General features: G+C 39.5%; 1 protein-coding gene across 4 annotated transcripts in view; it reads right to left on the reverse strand.

Moving 5' to 3' along the window:
• Window positions 1-4,305: 4,305 nt before the first annotated feature.
• Window positions 4,306-18,423, reverse strand: part of LOC123979733 — a 17,856-nt gene continuing 3,738 nt past the window's right edge. For 2 of the 4 annotated variants that reach the window (XM_046063749.1, XM_046063748.1), the window contains exons 4-16: window positions 13,433-13,579; window positions 12,270-12,349; window positions 12,021-12,121; window positions 11,769-11,891; window positions 11,324-11,429; window positions 11,102-11,165; window positions 9,372-9,409; window positions 8,914-9,098; window positions 7,724-7,810; window positions 7,307-7,545; window positions 5,553-5,657; window positions 5,116-5,175; window positions 4,306-4,502 (exon numbers count right to left, since the gene is read on the reverse strand). In XM_046063749.1, the coding sequence (XP_045919705.1) occupies window positions 5,145-5,175; window positions 5,553-5,657; window positions 7,307-7,545; window positions 7,724-7,810; window positions 8,914-9,098; window positions 9,372-9,409; window positions 11,102-11,165; window positions 11,324-11,429; window positions 11,769-11,891; window positions 12,021-12,121; window positions 12,270-12,345 (1,155 nt within the window). In that variant the 5' untranslated portion in view covers window positions 12,346-12,349; window positions 13,433-13,579 and the 3' untranslated portion in view covers window positions 4,306-4,502; window positions 5,116-5,144. Of the gene's footprint in view, window positions 4,503-5,115; window positions 5,176-5,552; window positions 5,658-7,306; window positions 7,546-7,723; window positions 7,811-8,913; window positions 9,099-9,371; window positions 9,410-11,101; window positions 11,166-11,289; window positions 11,430-11,768; window positions 11,892-12,020; window positions 12,122-12,269; window positions 12,350-13,432; window positions 13,580-18,423 lie in introns of those variants that run through there. The other 2 variants (XM_046063750.1, XM_046063751.1) reach the window with 2 other exon arrangements.

An 18,423-nucleotide genomic window follows, 5' to 3' on the forward strand; every position in this document is an offset into this window, starting at 1 on the left:
GAGGCGCTGCCTTCCGTCTTCAGTTCATTCTGCTCACTGGGCCGACAGACCTGGTCTGGAGACCTTTATCCTGCTGCATCCTTTGTTTTTGACAGACTGTAAGGGGCACATCATCTCTACCAGCTTTTTACAGGAGTGTTTTCTCAGTGTGGACTTTGCTGAGGAAGCAGAGGCAGCAGCAGGCTGACTCTCTGTACTGGCTCCTACAAGAGCCTGTACTGTTTGGGGGACTCTTGGATTGCCCTAGCTGGGGGTGACCCACGCCATCCAGACGTCTTCACACTGCAGGGGTTTCTACTCTGGGGAAGGTGGTGGAGCTAGCTGGGCCTCGGTTGGACGACCCTGTTGGATTAGCTGATCGGCTTGGATTAAGGTCTACACGAGTCACAAGTCAGCTACTGAAACACTGGAAAGAGTTTTAAGAACTGTTCTGGTTTTCTGCTTGAACCTGTGGACCCTGTAGGTGCTTCTTTGGGGGACGCCTCAGGAAAGACTCTCTATAAACTGATGGTGAAAACTTCGAATCAGAGAACACTGAGTGGACGTAGTGACACCCCATGGAGGGTTTTTCTGGACTTAGATCCTGACTTTAAACCAGCCTGGAGGTCTTTGTACAAATCTCCATTAGCAAAGAAACATGCAGACCTGCAGTGGAGAATCCTTCATGGCAGTGTAGCGTTGAACTCTTTCATCTCTGTTAGTAACGCTAATGTAGAAGAAAAATGTGCCTTCTGCAGTGAGAGAGAGACAGTGTTTCACTGCTTGGTGATGCAGGCGGTGTATATGACCCGGAGACGGAAGGTGGAGGAAGGGTTAAGTGTTGATGTGGTTCTTGTTTTTGAGAAAATGGTTAAGTCCAGACTGCTGTTAGACTTCAGTTTTTACAGAGCTGCGGATGACCTGGATACATTTGAGGTGGTTTGGGGTTGTGGGGGGGCGCTCTGCTCTGTGACAGAGGGTCAATTAAGTTTTGAGATGTGCTGATCTAAATTTTTGCTACACATGTAAATGCAAAAGTATCTAGTATTGTAATATAGTATGTTTTTTGTACAGTGCATATAGTAAATATATGTTGGTGTTAAAAATCTCTCTCTCTCTCTCTCTGACTGTCTGTCTGTCTGTGTGTAAGCAATAAAACTTTGCAGACATCTTACCTTATAAGTTTGTGGTTCCCATCAAGGTGCCACAAGGGTTTTGGTCCGACCGCGCGGTATGCTCTTCGCTGAAATCTTTGCGACATTGTTCGGAGGGTAGCTGCCCTTGGATCAACCCGACGCATAAACTCTCTGTACACGAAGTCCCTGTGACCGAAGTTGTGCCCTGACAGCCTCCGGTCCAAGTAGATCATTCCCAGCTACAAGATTTTTAACCATTTGATCCAGGGCAGAGTCTGACATATCAGAGTATGATGCAGAGCGGGTCAAATTGAACTTCCTGAGAAGTAAATGAATTACAGAATCACTGTATAGCTTATATAAACAACTCTATCAATAAAATCACATAAACCACACATTTGTAATCCATCAACTGCTTGTCAAGTCAGCAATATAACGCAGCAATATTAAGTCCTAGTGCAACCTACCTGAAAGGTCGTTTGACTGTAGCTGGAGAAACACACAGAACATCTGCAATCTGTGACACTGTAAATCCACATGACTTTAGGAATGAGAGTTGCTCTGAAGAGTTGGAGAAGTGAGGCGGACCTCTAGCACCAGTCCAAGCCAGTGGTGCCTGGTAAGATGAACATTCAAGTTTGTGTGCTGTGTAGGTGTGTGAAAGTTGTGATCTTGATGTAAAGCTGTATTGTAATAAACAAAGACCAATACCATTAACAGTTTAATTTGAGGATAGTGAAGCAAGAGAGGGTGACACAAAGCAATCTATTGTTGTTCATGTCTTCTACAGGTGCTTAATGGATATATTCAGCTATGTCTCCAAGTAGGAGATCCGCTGCTTGAACATTTATCAACCTCCCCCTTGTCCATTCGAGGTTCCTCCGTATGTTCTCCAATCTAATACAAAGGAAATGTAAAGATTTAGCAGTTGACATCAAGATTATTGGCAGAAAACAATTCAGTGGAGTGCCAGTCCAGGTTTGACTTTTAACATATCTGATGACAATAAAATGTAAATAAAACATTTCTTCACATGAGAGCTCGTTCGATTTTTAATCCTGATCATGAACTATGGAAAAAGCAAGAAAACCTCTGAAAGACAACAGGAAGTTGTTTTATTGTTTTCCTTGAGATCCAGTTGATTCACCTGCGACTTATAGTGCATTAATTCTCGGATTCAATGTGCTATACTATAAAAGCACTCATGAATTAAACTTCTGACAACAGCATAATCTGTCTGCAGAAGACGAGTGCAGTCATCTAATGTCCACTTGCACTGGGAAAGAAAGTCCCATCTTTTAAAACAAAAGTTAGACAGTCATCGTTGTTGTTCTCTCCTCAGACTGTATAGTTAAATAGAGTTTAAAAGTGACTGCCCCCTTATTTCCGTTCCAAAAGTAAATTTCCCATTGATTTCCCCAAAAGCCTTTAAAGAATTTTAAGCCTTGAGCGAATCCAACTGGCTACGATATGAATCGTGACCACAAAACATTTAAATCAGCACAAAAAAATTACAGGAACAACGGAAAAGGCAAAGTTACAATGTGTACATCCTTTTTAAATGAGTAAAGGAACTACTACTCCCATAAACCATTGCGAACTGAGATAACCATGACGATTCCACACAGAAGTCCGTTATAGAACATGTTATCATAAATCATTTAGTATCATTAATAGGCTATCAAAGTCGAATCGATACATGTATTACATGCCAATTTGTAGATTGCACAATTAAACAGATAAAACAAGACAAAAGTTTGGTCTTTGACGTTTTGATTTATTGGACTTTAATATTTGTAACCCACAGAAAACAATCCACAAATGTGTACTATGATGCGCAAATATTTGAATAGTAAACTAAATATACTACAAAAATTAAGACTGAGTAGAGTCCAGTGGTAATAACGTGATAACGTGACCTGCAAATTGACAGGTAATGATCCGCAAATGTGCAAAAACTGTTATGTGTGTAAAAATAGATCCACAAATGCGTAAATAAAACTTTGTGTGTGAAATCAAAATATGTGTGTACAGAGTAAATTGTACATATTTGCGAATTGCGCTGTATTTTTGTGGATATGATTTTACACATGTGTAAAAATACACATTTGTAGATAGTGAAATATTTGCGCACCATAGTACACATTTGTGGATTGTTCTCTGTGGGTTACAAATATTAAAGTCCAATAAAGGTTAGGTTCAAATGTATTTTTTAACGTTACTGCGTATGTTGGGCAGTGTAGCTCTGATGCTGCAGTAACGCGACGCACACGCCGCCTGTGTGAGTGCGGGGTTATTGAACTACAGTATATATTTACATATTTACACACATACAATTGATGGTGGAAGAAGTATATAAGTAAAATACTAAAAGCACACAGTGAAAATACAGTATTTTTATTTTTAAGTAAAAGTATTATCAGCAAAATTTACTTGTTTCATTTGCAACAATTTCATTAAAAAAATTCAAGTTTACTGGAATTCAGATTCATACTAATAAATTCAATTTCAAATGATGCTATTCAGATTCAGTTTTTTTAATGCAGTTATTCAAGTTGAGCAATTCAAATTCATATCTAAATTATTAAAATTCACACAAATATTAGCCCATAGACTGCTCCAAAAACTGTTGAGCAGCTAGAGAATGACCAACATGATCACAAAAAACTTTGTAATAGCCTAAATAAACATGAGTTTTTTTTCATTTATTATATCATAAGTAACTCTTTACAGTTTCTCTCTCTATATACTCTATAGCTGTACCAATAAAAAAGGACCTGCAAGGAACTTGAAAAGACAAAGTACACGGGACAAAAGACACACACCTTGGCTCTTTTAGTTTATGTTTTATAATGAAATAAGTCCCCTTTACATTTTATGTACTGTAATTTACCCCTTTGTATACTTCTATAAAAAGTAATATGGGACTGTTTAAATACGACTGCAGATGAAAAGTAGTAGTTTCTGGCTCACTGGCATATTTTCAATATTCCTGTCAAATAAAGTAAGACAATAACTAAACCTCTTTTTAATAATAAAGGTAAAGAGGAAATTTATTGTCAGTTTGTTCATTATTTTTTCTTTTACAGACAAAAAGTAAATACAGTAAACAAGCTAATAATATTTTTCAATCTAACAAATGATAACCAAAGTTTTTTCCTCCACATTCACAAGAAAAACTGCATCCAAACAAGTGTAATATGATTTAATATGCGCTGTCCCTCAACTCCTTGAGGTTTGCAAGCAAGGTGAACAGGAAGTAGAGCACTTAAAAAAACATAACTCATTCTTGGCACGATGTATTGTGGTTACAAACACACTTGTAGGAGAGAAGTCACTTCCCTGATCGTGGTGGAGAAGAGGTCTGTTAGTTTGTCTGGGAAAACCCTGAAAATAGAGAGATTCAGTTGAAGGTGAGATGAGTTATCTAATGTCCTAAAAAAATAAATAAGAATCTAATTAAATGGCTTGTTAAATATTTTAAAATATTACTACTAATAATTATATTTTAGTAGTAGTAATAATAATACCAATGATACTTTAATTGTAATATTGATAATCTATATATCTTTAACTTCTACTAATACTAGTACCTCTAACCCCCACTACATTTACATTAGCTGTACTCATGCATATATTACTACTACTTCTACTACTGATAATTTTACTATAGTACAACTACTCTAGTAACACTGTTACTATTACCACTACTTCTTAACCCTTTTATTACCTCTCTAATATCTCTAATAAGTATTGGTTAAGGCTGGGCACGTTAATGCGTTATTATCGTATTATGCTTCTATACACCGTTCATCCAAATGGATTAGGATCTTTTACACCTCCCTTATGCTACTTCTTAAACTCCTAGTGCTATTACCATTGTTGTTATTATTATTACTGTTACAACTTCTACTACAAATCCAGTTATCTCACACACTATTTGTTGGATTGTAAAAAAATAAATAAAAAAATATATGTAATTTAAGATGTAGTGACTCACCTTCACCAGCGGACACACCCTGCTCCTCTTCATAATTTTTCATCCTCTATATCACAGTCTCTGCAGCAGAAACACACATGTTAAAGACCCACACTGATCAATAGGGCTGTACTATTAATCCAAGTAACAATCCAATATTTTAAATTAAATATTGTCGTGCTACAAGTTAACTAAGTTACATACGTTGAATAAGTACCGTTATTGAACTTTATTTAAGTCATGTAGGTATTTTAAGCCAAAACATGATCTTTTTTAAAACTTTGGTGACTAAACCTAAACAAACTTCAACGTTGGAAAAACAGACCTTGCATAGTTATTCTTGCAAATTTGACTGCAAAGCCCTACAAGTACAAAAACAATGCTACAGGGTCTTGACATAGTATCCATATGTGGTGCCCTGATATGAGAACAGGATAGATCCATCATCAGATTCTTACGCAGCCTTGTAGAAACTCTTCTGGTTCATCATGTGCTCGTGGAAGATGTTAATGGCTTTAAACACATCTATCTGATCCTGGTATTCCTCTAACACCTTTCTGTACCTGAGAGAGACACACACACACACACACGCACAGTAAAAAGGATCAATTAGGACAATATAAAACAACTACCTAACCTCCTTTACCTGACTCTTGCTCAAACCCCATAGGCTCACAGATCTGAGGCCTCAGGTCAGGAGGGACTCATTCACTCTTCTGTGAAGCTGCTGAAATCAAACAGACCAAAACTGGAAAACTGACACTCAAAGTAGAGTGATACTCAAAGTACGATGTCCTACAAAATACTATCACACTTTCTGGTGTTGCCTCGGGATCCCCCAGTCAGAGGATGAGAAGACTACTTCAGAGAAACCTATTACTGAAGCGTCAGCGTAAGCTCGTTGTGTGAAGACCTACTTGGGTAAAGACCAGCGAGTCTACCTGTGCAAGTCCACTCAGCAAGGCCCCCTACAAGAATAGCTTTTCCTTTTCCTAGGAACACCTACTCGCTTAAAGCTTCTGGTAACAACTACACTCAGGCCATGTCTCTAGGAATGACCATCCGTATCAGTCTGTTTTTAAGAGTGGCCACTCTATTGAAACGGCTCTTCTGTCTGTAACAGAAGCCATAGACTGAATGGGGATACTCCCAGGCCCCCTCCAGCATCCTTGCGTGAGTGAAAAGCTGATCTGTTGTTCCACGACCAGGACAGAATCCACATTGTTCCTATTCAATCCGAGGTTCAACTATCGGCCGAGACCTCCTCCCAGCACCTTGGAGTAGACTTTACCAGGAAGGCAGAGAAGTGTGATACGCCTGTAATTGGTACACCCTTTCTGGTCCCCCTTTTTGAACAGTGGAACCACCACCCCAGTTTGCCACTCATTATCAATGTCCCAACCTCCACAGGAATACTAGAAAATCTCTGCCGAAGTTGTGAGTTGAAGATCTCTCAGATAGATACCTCTTCCAAACGTTCCCAGTTCATGACTCAGGCTCCATCTACAGTACTGCATTTGTGTTTAAAAATGTTTTAAAACAAAAACGATCTCTATAAACACCAGCGTTTTAGTTGCATTTCAGAATTTATCTCTGTCTATATTAAAACAACTGAGTGCACTTCAAGTGGCCTTCACACACACTGGGCATAAGCGTGCTACTACAGACGAAGAACTACACTAGAGATTTCTTTGCATGGAGCGACACCGAGGTGGAACTGTTACTGAAAGTAATACGGGAGTACAAAGAGACTGTGGTGGCAAAAAACAGACTGGGAATCCTCGCAAAGTAAATATGGCGAAAACTAAACAATATTTGAATAAAAATACCAAAACAAACACTTTCAATAGCATTGTGTTTTTTCTTTGCAGAACTGACAGGACCCAATCAGGAAGCCAAAAGTGAGTGTCGTGGTTTTCAAAGTCCTCCGTTTCGGCCTGTCTGCACTAAAACGCTACCCTGCAGTTTTAAAATGAAAACGGAGTTGGCAGCGTTTTCAGACTTCTACGTTTTAGGTCTTCGGATTTGCCGTGTTAGGCTGGGCAGGAGGTTTTGAAACAATTGCATGAGTGTGAGGGAATTAAAATAAATTGGTAAGGAAGTCAGAATTGTGTTAACATATATATATTTTTTAAATTAAACAATTATGAGAAGTGCCCTATTTTTCACTTGAGACCCTGCCCCCTCAAAATGTCTGTGCACGTCCCTGTACCTGCGGATCCAGGCGACCTCCTTCAGACTCTCTACACTCCACTGCTGGTAGATGCTGCAGGCCTTATCCTCAGACCCAGACACCAACTTGGAACCAGGCTTGAGCTCAGCCAAAAAGTCCCGGAGGCAGGCCCGGGCCGACAGAGCCACCAGCCAATAGATCGGCTCCTCCAAAACCACAGAGTGGAAAGACTGCAGGGCGAAGTGGAGCCACTGTGGGGGAGGCGAAGTGAGGGGGCTCTGGAGGAGGAGACAATGAAAAACTAAATTACAATATTATATATTTTTTATATAGCTTTATATTTCCATAGGTGTATGTTTAAAGCGAATGCATATGCGTAAAACTCCTTGTATGTGTAAAACTACTTGGTAATAAAGCCGTTTCTGATTCTGATTTATTCTAATCAAGGTGTCTCACCTGGTTTCTGCTTCTGTAGTGTTGAAGTGTGTCCTGCAGCAGTGATCTTGTGTTCTCATCTGCTTCCTGTAAACTATACATCAGGGTCTGCAGGAACAAAAACATGACGCTTATATCTCCACCTAGTCACACCAGTTCTCCTCAGACCTGGAATTAAAATCACATTCACAGCAGTGCAAACATCAAGTCACTCAAATCATGTTTGACCATGGACCCCCATTTGAAAAGATTTTGTCCCCAGGATCGCCCATCTTATAGAATTTAGATTTTTAGATGAATTATTTCATAAATGTATGAAATCCATTAACAATTTAGTCATACATTCTGTCACTGTGTTACTTATGGATGTATTTTTTCCTGGGGACCCCCTGGAACTCCATCAAGGACCCCTGGAGGTCCCCGGACCCCTTTTTGAGAACCACTGCTCTAACGAGCGAATCTAAAGTCTAATTCACCAGGAGACAGTTTCCCACGTGGCTGGCTGCCCCTGCCATCATTAGACTTGTATAACAAACTGCTCCAGATTTTTTTTTGTCCCATAAAATCCTTTCTTGCAGGCTAAATCAATACAGTGACAAAATACCGGTGGTCCACGGGATAGTAACATGGGTCGCGTTAGCTGGTGAAGTAATGTGGAAAGATATACAACTATAGTATTTGGCACCGGATAACGTTAGCAACTGGTCGTCATTAACTAGGAAGCTAACATTATCCAACCTGAGCAAACTAAATCTCAATATCACAATATATTTTCATGTTTTGCAGTGATGTTAGTTCACCTCCCCAATAGGATGAAAGCCAACTCTGGGTCGGTTTATATATCCAAGACAAGCGGAGGTCTCTCCATGACTCAAACGCCTTTTTGATGTTGATTGAGTTTTCGCCTGAAATCAATCTGATTCTTGTTTGGCCGGACGGGCTTCAGCACATGAAACGTTTTTGGTGTAAACGAGGGTACGATGCAAGAGAGAGTATCAGCTGAAGTGTAAAGTTTAGAGTTTTGCATGAAAATCTTAGAAAAAAAACAGACGGCACCAACAGAGGCTGAAGCAGAGGAGGGAAACGAGAAAAAAAAACTACTGCTGGAGAGAGCTGAAAATCATGATGAGAGACTGATGAGAGACTGATGAGAGAGTGGACGAGCATCAGAGGATCAGAATTTAGTCTAGTAGAGAAAGAAAACCTCTGACCTCCAGTGTGCTGCTGACTCTGTGCAGATAGAGTGCCTCCTGCTGGAAGAAGTTGTTGTAGCAGCGTTGAGTCAGCTGACCAGACCGGAGCTCCTTGAGGAAGGAGGACAAGTGGCGAATCTCCTCCGCCAGCAAGTAGCTGTTGCCCCACAAAACATCAAACAGACTCAGACCGTGCATGATTCCTGAGACAGAGGGGGAAAAAAATTTAAATGTTATTGCTATGTGATGTTTAATAGTCCTGCGTTATATTAAGAAGTGTTTCCAGTGTTTAGTCTATCGTACAGCTAGTGACTGGCAAAAGCTGCCAGTGGGAAAGATCTGTAAAAAGGTAGTAAGTGGACTTTTAGTAGTTGTTGATTGTTTTGTCAAACTTTTATTTCCAAAGTCAAAAATGGCTCAACAGTAATTTCTTTGCCATACGTACTGGGATGCAACAACAACCAATAAACTGTTACCTGGTTTCCTGTCGCTGGGGAGGATTTTAGAAGAGGAGCTAGAGATAAACAGAGGAGATTACAAACAAGCACTTAATGTTTGAGTTAACACACAATGACAGTGTTATTCACAAACATATTCAGACACACGTTGTCGATCATCACACATCAGGACTTTGCATTTTATTTTCATACATTTGCAGTCTAAAGCTTCCACAGGAAGCTGATCTATAGTGAGCAGGTGCCACTGCTCCAGATCTGTTCATCTTTTCATGTTCAATTATTGGACAGACTCTGATGTTTCCACAGCATCTAATAAAACATGTTGGGTTTACCTGAAAAGTTGTCCCTGCTGGAATTCTTTAACTGACATGAAATGTGAAGTAACAAACTACAAACAGCTTAATACCACCTTTTAAGCATGCAGCGATTAAGAGTTTGACAAGGCCGGGACCCCCACTGACTCTCATACACCCCTCACAGTACAGGGTAACTTTTACACATCCCCACATAAATATGTTGTACATCACTGCACAAACTGTCATTTAAATAACATACTGTACATATTCTTTATTATACTGTTTTTAAATATTTAATTGTCAGTTTTATAATTTTTGGGTGATTCTTGACTTGCAGTACCTGCTTTATCTTTCTTTATAACTTCTACTTACTATTTTTGTTGTTGCACCAAAATACCAGAAGCACATTCCTTGTATGTGTAAACCTCTTTGGCAGTAAAGATGATTTTTTAATCTGATACTCAACAGATTTTGTGTCCCTTAAAGTAAATTACCTGAACACTTCCACTAACATTGTTTTCAGACTTCTTCTTCTTCAATTAGAATTTAAAGAGGTCCAGTTAGAGAAAATTTCACCAAGCAAAGGTCCAGAACATCAACTTGCGTTATCATTCAGTAGCCTACCATAATGTATAGCCTAGTTGTATCAACATGTGTTTTTAGTCAACAACTGACTGTCAAATCAGATACTATTTCAACAATATTTACTGTCAGTTTTCACATAAAACTGAAGGGATAATAAATAATAACTACTCTAATAATAATTTCTAAATTTAAGTAATCTAAAGGCTGCATTTAAAAAACGTTTTTGTAAATGTACATCTTAAAATAAATTTTATTTGTCACTCAATTTCAGGAAAAAATAAAATAAAAACTGTAGCTTTTAGTGACTGAAGTTCAGTCTCAACCAATTTCATAATTAACACATCTTAACACATGAACAGCTGTAATGCCTCTTCTTCTCTTTCATTCCCTCTTATATAGCTACCACTTCCCTACTTTCTCTTGTTCAGTGAGAAATGTGAGCTCTAGCTAGGATTGGAGATATATGAGCTATTCCGGTTTTGAACTGCCTGTGGGAAGAATTTACATGTGAAAATCAGTACATTCTTGGTTAAAAGCCATGTGAAATCTCTTTTCTCTTTCATCTCCTCTCTTCCTCTGTGTATCTCACTCGCGGACTCCACTCGCAATGCTCACGGAATGCTTAACAATGCACAGATTTGATTGGCTGAGCAGCATCACATGAGAAGATTAGAGCACAGGTCTGTGAGTTTCCTGTGCTGCTGAACGAGGACAGTAAATGCTAGAAAAGCTGCGCATTTTAAAATAGACAAGCTCCGTCACAAGGTAGTAATTCTCAATAATAGATCGGCTGCTGTCATAGACTGGCTGCTGTACGTCTGGGTCCGGACCACGGTCCGCCTATTAGTGACCTCTGCTTTAGCCTACCTGGTTGTGGTGGAGCAGATGTAGAACCTGAGCTCTCCACAGGGGGCGCTGTGCAGCTTTCCACCTGAGCACAAAACACACAGAAGGATTTAGTTTTTAAAGAGGAATAATGAAGTATTGTGCAATTCAAACAGCAAATCGTATGGCATTCGATTTCATATTAAAATAATAATCCATTTATAAATTACATCGATCCATTCAGTCCTTGTTTTTGTCTTTTACTTTTTGGTTCCATTTCCATACAAGCTCCGCCCTCGCTGGTATTTCCCTGCCACTGCTTGGTCCAATCACTCATCCTGAAGGGCGAGTCGTCGCTCCAAAACCAGTTCTATCGTTGACAAAAACAAAGAGACAGGTGTCACTTTGGGCTCTGGGTAATTGAGATAGTATTTCTCACAGTTATTAAAATGTTTACATATCAAACAATCAATAGATTAATAGAGAATATAATCAGCAGATTAATTCATAATAAAATGAATCATTCGTTGCAGTCAGATACAACAACATTTTTAATGCATGATGTTTACTTGGAACAGAGTATGTTTAATGTGGTATTAGTACTTTGCTTAAGCATCAAAGTACTTTCTCCTCCACTGGAGAGGTGTTTGTTTAAATAAAGTCCTGATATCACATACAAGATCACAGCACGCTGACACAGACACCATACCTGCTGTTCCTGGTATCCACCCAGCCACACAGGTGTGTGTGTGTTTGCTAGCAGACGGACAAACTGTCTCTCCTCTGGTGTGTGAAGCGACGTCAGTTTACCAGCTGCCTGAGAGCACAATAACTAACACACACACACACACACACACACACACACACACACACACACACACACACACACATTAAACCACATTGAAGCCATGTATTGAATCTTCTGTTTTATAAATTTAAATGTGTTGTATCTTCAGTTTACATCGGCATCGCTCCAGGAGCTCCACACAGGGTAGAAAGCGAAGCATCTCTGCCCAAACAGGAGCCACCGAGGTGGGCATGAAAAGACCTGCTCCGTCCCTGCTGACATGTTATTTAATTATTAAGTTTGAAAAAGCCATTTGAATTACATATTTATTCAGTATAATGAACAGACCCACTGTGGAGACGAGAAATGTCATTATTATTTTAATGTGACTGACAGGAATCTCCATCTTACTGTTTTTCTTACCTGAAGATGACAGTGAAGCAGACGTCTCAGTCAGGAGGACAGTCAAGACGAGAGGAACTAACACACACACCATCATTTACCTGTAACACACACATATACAAATATTTACACTATAGCAGAGACAATTTTTAATATTTACCTTTTTTATTTATATACTTTATTTCAAGTTTTACTGTTTTATCCTGGGGTGTTTTATGATCGTTATTTTGTTTTTGTAAAACACTTTGAAACCTTGTTAAGAAAAGTGCTGCATAAATTTAAGTTTATTGGTACTGTAAACAAAAAAAGCCGAATAGCTCTTTTAAACTTCAAAAAGGAAGAAACAAAAGCAGCATGGAGGAGAACTTAAAGAGGAGTGAGAGTATCTAGAGGAGAACTTAAAGTCTTAATCCAGTTTTTGGGTATCTAGCCTCAAGAGAGAAAAGTAGTGAAGTAGCTACAATTATTAAAAGTGGCATCAAGAGTGTGCATTACCGCACATTTAACCCTCAACCTAATGACACCTGTTTTTATACTACCCAATCAGCAGGGTAGCTGATTGCCTGAACAGAACTGAATTAATTCATTAAAGTTATCAATAAAATTTCACCATTTATAAAAAGTATTCTGAATAAACTAAAGTTTTCATTCAGCTGAATAAGCTTCAACCTCAGGAACAGCTGTCACGTGTTAAGGCATCAATAAATTTACAGGAAATACATTTTTATTCAAAAGAACTTTTAACATTTCTATAACCTACCTTTAACTGTTAATACTACTTTAACCTTTAGTAGATTACTTTAAATTAGTAAAATACTGAATTAAGGCGCTTCATTTACTCACCTACTGTTAGTAAAAGTACTTCTTACACCATTGAAGCATAAAAATGTGGAATCTTCATCATCTTTTACTTATAAAAATAAATAGTTTTGACGTGGAGTACAAACCAGAGTTCAAAATTTCCTTTAAATTGTTAAAAAAATTTAAAACAGAAGATTTTTCCATGTGAAAAATCTGAAATGTCCAAATAATGACATCCGCTTTATCTAGACTACAAAGAGCCTAATAAACAACACTGAGAAGTACAGAAAATAAATCTGCACCTTGATTTAACTTCAAAGATTAGAAAATTAGGAGATATCGAACATTAATAAACAAGTTTTACTTTAAAAAGCAACTCTTACCTGCAGTGAGACGAATGCTGACTTTCCAGTGTGACGAATATGAAATGAGTTCTCGTAAATTCTTCCTGGTGATGCGTCAAAGTGCAGATTCTTTCTCAATAGATAGATGGCGTGACAGGTACTTCCTGTAGTGGAAATTCTACATTCCTGGTGAGAGATTAAGCAAATAATTCAGGTAGAACAAACTGTTGTCGTTGAAGAATTTATCACTGCCATCACACTTTATACATACTTTAAATGAGCCTCTGGGGGCCTGTTTAAGAGCTGCTGTGGGGCCGTACATAATAAACAAAAAAATAAAGTGAGGAACACTCTTTCCCCATGACTTCAGCTGGTTTGTTGTTTTTCATTGTGTTTTGCCGTTGCCTTCCTTTTCTCAATCTGCAGCGATGTGTATATTAAAACCAAAAAAGGTTAGGAACACTAACTTTTCACATTTCCTTTTTAAACTTTTCTTTTAGTCTCGAGCATTTTTCAGGCCAGTAACCTACTTCAACTTAGCTCCATTAGCATTTTTCCTTCATTACAACTAGTTTGTTATCTACAGTGTATTTTCTGAGTTTTAATCGGTGCACCTGTGCCACATACTAATGAGCTGGGCAGATGCAAGAAAATGGAAAAAAAAAGAGGCAAATACCTTCTCAATTTAAGGTTTTGTTGTTCTACTAATTTAACTCAAATCAAAATCAAAATATTAATGGCATATTAAAAGTGTATTTAGTCTCTGCAGTATGGAAGCCCTAAGAAGCCATCCATTCAAATATTTATTTTACTCCAATTTCATTTTCCTCGTGATCTTGAGATAACGAATGTTGTTTTCCTGTGATAACATTAAATGGATTCCCCTGAACAAGAAGCACAGGAATTTCCTCTGCCTGGAAATGATGGCGAAATGAAAAGTGCATAGGTTGATGGATGTGGACCAATCGCCAGTCTCTCAATAAGAACTTTGTTGAAGAGGATTATGCAAAAGTCAAAAAAAAAAGTTTGTCTTCCATGAGGATTAATTGCACAACTCCATAGTATGAGTCATATGCTCTACCAACCGAGCTAACCAGTAACACTGATACTGGTAGTGAAATGACCATTAAACTACTGTGTTAAATGACTGTCTTATTGTATCAAGATCACATGAAAATGATCCCGTTATCACGGGAAAACAAAGTAAAAAAAGGTTTGAATTGATGGCTGCTTAGGGTTTCCTTACTGCAGAACAAATGTAGGAAACACACTTTTACATCTAAGTCATATGATCAGTTGATTAAAATATTTTATTAACAGAACCATCTCGTTGCACACTGTATGGCTTTCTGTTTGCTGGAATTATTTTTTCTAATTGGCATTGGTTGCTATTTGTTTTATGGCATTGTGAATAAAAAGTGTCAGCCCCAAATCATTTCTGTACACATTTCCTCTTCCACCTGTCTCTATTATTCATCACATGTGGTCGATTTGCAACCTAATAATATCCTACTAGTAATGCTTATAATCAGTTATTTCTTTGCAAGCTCTTCAATAAATGTACACATCAGAAGTATTAAAGTGCTGCAAAAACTTTCTCCACGTGGGTCCTGAAGATGCAGGAAGACAATCACCAAACCGTCAAAGAGTTACCTGCCAGTTTGTATGACTTCATGTTGATGACTCTTGGTTTGTTTGTAAAAAAAACAAAACAAAGATAAAGTGTGAATATGGGGGTTAAGCGTTGCGAAGAGTATCAGGAACAGATAATACACTGCTCAAAGAAATGAAGGGAACAACAGCAACACAATGTAACTCCAAGTCAATCACACTCCTGTGAAATCAAACTGTCCACTTAGGAAGCAACACTGACTGACAATTTCACATGCTGTTGTGCAAATGGAATAGACAACAGGTGGAAATTATAGGCAATTAGCAAGAAACCCCCAATAAAGGAGTGGTTCTGCAGGTGGTGACCACAGACCACTTCTCAGCTCCTATGCTTCCTGGCTGATGTTTTGGTCACTTTTGAATGCTGGCGGTGCTTTCACTCTAGTGGCAGCATGAGACGGAGTCTACAACCCACACAAGTGGCTCAGGTAGTTCATCCAGGATGGCACATCAATGCGAGCTGTGGCAAGAAGGTTTGCTGTGTCTGTCAGCATAGTGTCCAGAGCATGGAGGCGCTGCCAGGAGACAGGCCAGTACATGAGGAGATGTGGAGGAGGCCATAGGAGGGCAACAACCCAGCAGCAGGACCGCTACCTCCGCCTTTGTGCAAGGAGGAGCACTGCCAGAGCCCTGCAAAATGACCTCCAGCAGGCCACAAATGTGCATGTGTCTGCTCAAACGGTCAGAAACAGACTCCATGAGGGTGGTATGAGGGCCCGACGTCCACAGGTGGGGGTTGTGCTTACAGCCCAACACCGTGCAGGACGTTTGGCATTTGCCAGAGAACACCAAGGTACGCCATTAGGTACCGAGATGAGATCCTCAGACCCCCTGTGAGACCATATGCTGGTGTTGTTGGTCCTGGGTTCCTCTTCCTGATACTGTAGAGAGCAGTCGTGCTTTTCCTACTCTCCCCTCTTATCTTGGCTTGCTCCTATTTTCTGTCTACTTTGGTCGTGTGGAAACTTTTCTATTTCGACCACCTGCCTGCTGTTCTCCTGAAACCATCAAAATGGAATTAATCAACTGGACACTCAGCGCTATTGACAATATTTTCACCTAGAAACGTGCTTCACCGGGTGAGCCTAACTGTCACAGTGGAACATTCGCTGCAGGCTACGCTCGCGACTCGTGGGAGACCTGGCAAGCGGTTTGCTTGGATGTTTTATCTGTGGAGGACATTGAAGATTTATGCATAATTGGAATTTTGTTAGTGGGCTTCCTGATTATCGGGCTTGGAATCTCCCTAATATGTGAAAATTGGTAAGACAGCCGCCAGTAAATTTACCCAAAATCTGTCTGGGGAACTTAAAGAGTGCTTAAATGGGGTGAATGAAAAGCTGAAGGTTTTACATCAAAGGGCTGATCAGAACGGTGAACTGTTTCGTAACATCTCAGTCTGTGGAAGCGCAGAGGAGGATTGACACCATTGGGGCGCAGTCTGGTGAGCTGCTGAGAGTAACCACTGATCTGACAATGAAATTAGAAGAAATGTCGAAATCACTACATGAACTGGATGCACGTATGACGCTGAGGATGAGAGCGATTGAAGGACACTGATCCGGATAAATGTTACCGAATCAACCTAAATTGGATAAAAAATGATTAGTGCCCCTTCCCTCCTCCACCCGAGCGGGGAAACGACTTGCAGCTGGCCTTCTGATCTGCTCCTGCGCATTGGTTTATCTCTCCTCAAGGACAAGGCCAATGAACTGAACTTTTTTCTTAACAACATAGTCAGTCTGAAGCCTCATACTTTACAAACACAGACTCATTATCTTACTCACCCCCCCCCCCGAACTGACTGCCTCGAAACCGCCCTCTTTATTTCTTTTCCTCACAACTCACCTCAAAAAATCCCACCATGTGACCGCATGTAATGTGTGTTGTCTTGTGTATTATTATGTATTGTATGTTGTTATGTCATGTATACTATGTTGCTGTCTGCATTAATTCTTTTCTGGAAAGCAAGTGGCGGCGCTGAATATAGCTGCGGCCCGGAGGCTTGCTCCAATAGAAATAAATTTCACTGTGTACTTGTGCATGTGTGACATTAAAGCTACCTGTGAACCTAATGCAAGACAATGCTAGACCTCATGTGGCTGGAGTGTGTCAGCAGTTCTTGTAAGGGGAAGGCATTGATGCTATGGACTGGGCCGCCCGTTCCCCAGACATTAATCCATGTCTCGCTCCATCCACCAACGCCACGTTGCACCACAGACCAGTGACAGTCCAGGAGTTGGCGGATGCTTTAGTCCAGGTCTGGGAGGAGATCCCTCAGGAGACCATCCACCACCTCATCAGGAGCATGCCCAGGCGTTGTAGGGAGGTCATACAGGCACGTGGAGGCCACACACACTACTATGTAAAGAAAGGAATATTTAATGAGATTATTTCATTCATTCAGATCTAGGATGTGTTATTTTAGTGTTCCCTTTATTTATTTGAGCAGTGTATATTTTTACAAGTATCATCAGTAAAATGTATCAATATATGGACCTTTTTTTTAATCTAACCGTTCATCTGGGCACAGCAATCTTTTGTATCTAATTTTATCTACAGTATACACCCTTACTGAATTAATGCAGTTATTTAGTTTTTCTTAATTTTATTGATTTATTGCTACACACGTTGTCTTGTTAGGTGACCTTGAGTGTTTTGAAAGGTGCCTATAATTAAAATGTACTAAATGTAAATCACTTGCTAGTGTAACCTACCAAATTAAAATAGCACATACACTTAGTAATTACTCATGCCATGACAAGGGGAATGATCATTGTAATTACAGGCAGGCTGGTGGCAACGGTCCAGATGAAGTGACAGCTGAGCTAGAAACACCTTCTTGAGTGTTTCCTAGTACCCTCTGCTTGATGAATGTCTTTACAACTGAGCTATTGTCGCCCCAAGCTAACATGCTCACAGTGACGTTGGTGTGAATCTGGTTGCGTTACTGCAATGATCGTGCTTCTTCCTGACACTTGTCTGCTGACTACTGTTCTCACTCTACCTCAAGTTCTTGTCTTCAGAGCTTCTTCTATGTCTTTAATCTTTTTAATATAGATCAACCGGTATTTCTTACAACTGGTGAACAACAAAACAGGGCATTTGTTCTGACATTTTAATGTTTTAAAAGAAACCAGTGTTAACCATTGAGGACTGGAACTACATGCCACTGTCAAAATGAAATGATTGGGTAAACGGAGCAAACAGCCTCGTTTTAAAAGGAGTACAGTCTCTGATAGACTGACTGACTCCAATAGACTCAGGCCTCCAGTTAATTACAGTGTCTATAAACCAAGTCACATTTCTTATGTGACGCTTTAGATCCTCATCTAAGGGTTGTGCTTGTAACTACAGAA

This window comes from Micropterus dolomieu, linkage group LG12 (assembly GCF_021292245.1).
Source record: "Micropterus dolomieu isolate WLL.071019.BEF.003 ecotype Adirondacks linkage group LG12, ASM2129224v1, whole genome shotgun sequence".
Taxonomy (NCBI): domain Eukaryota; kingdom Metazoa; phylum Chordata; class Actinopteri; order Centrarchiformes; family Centrarchidae; genus Micropterus; species Micropterus dolomieu.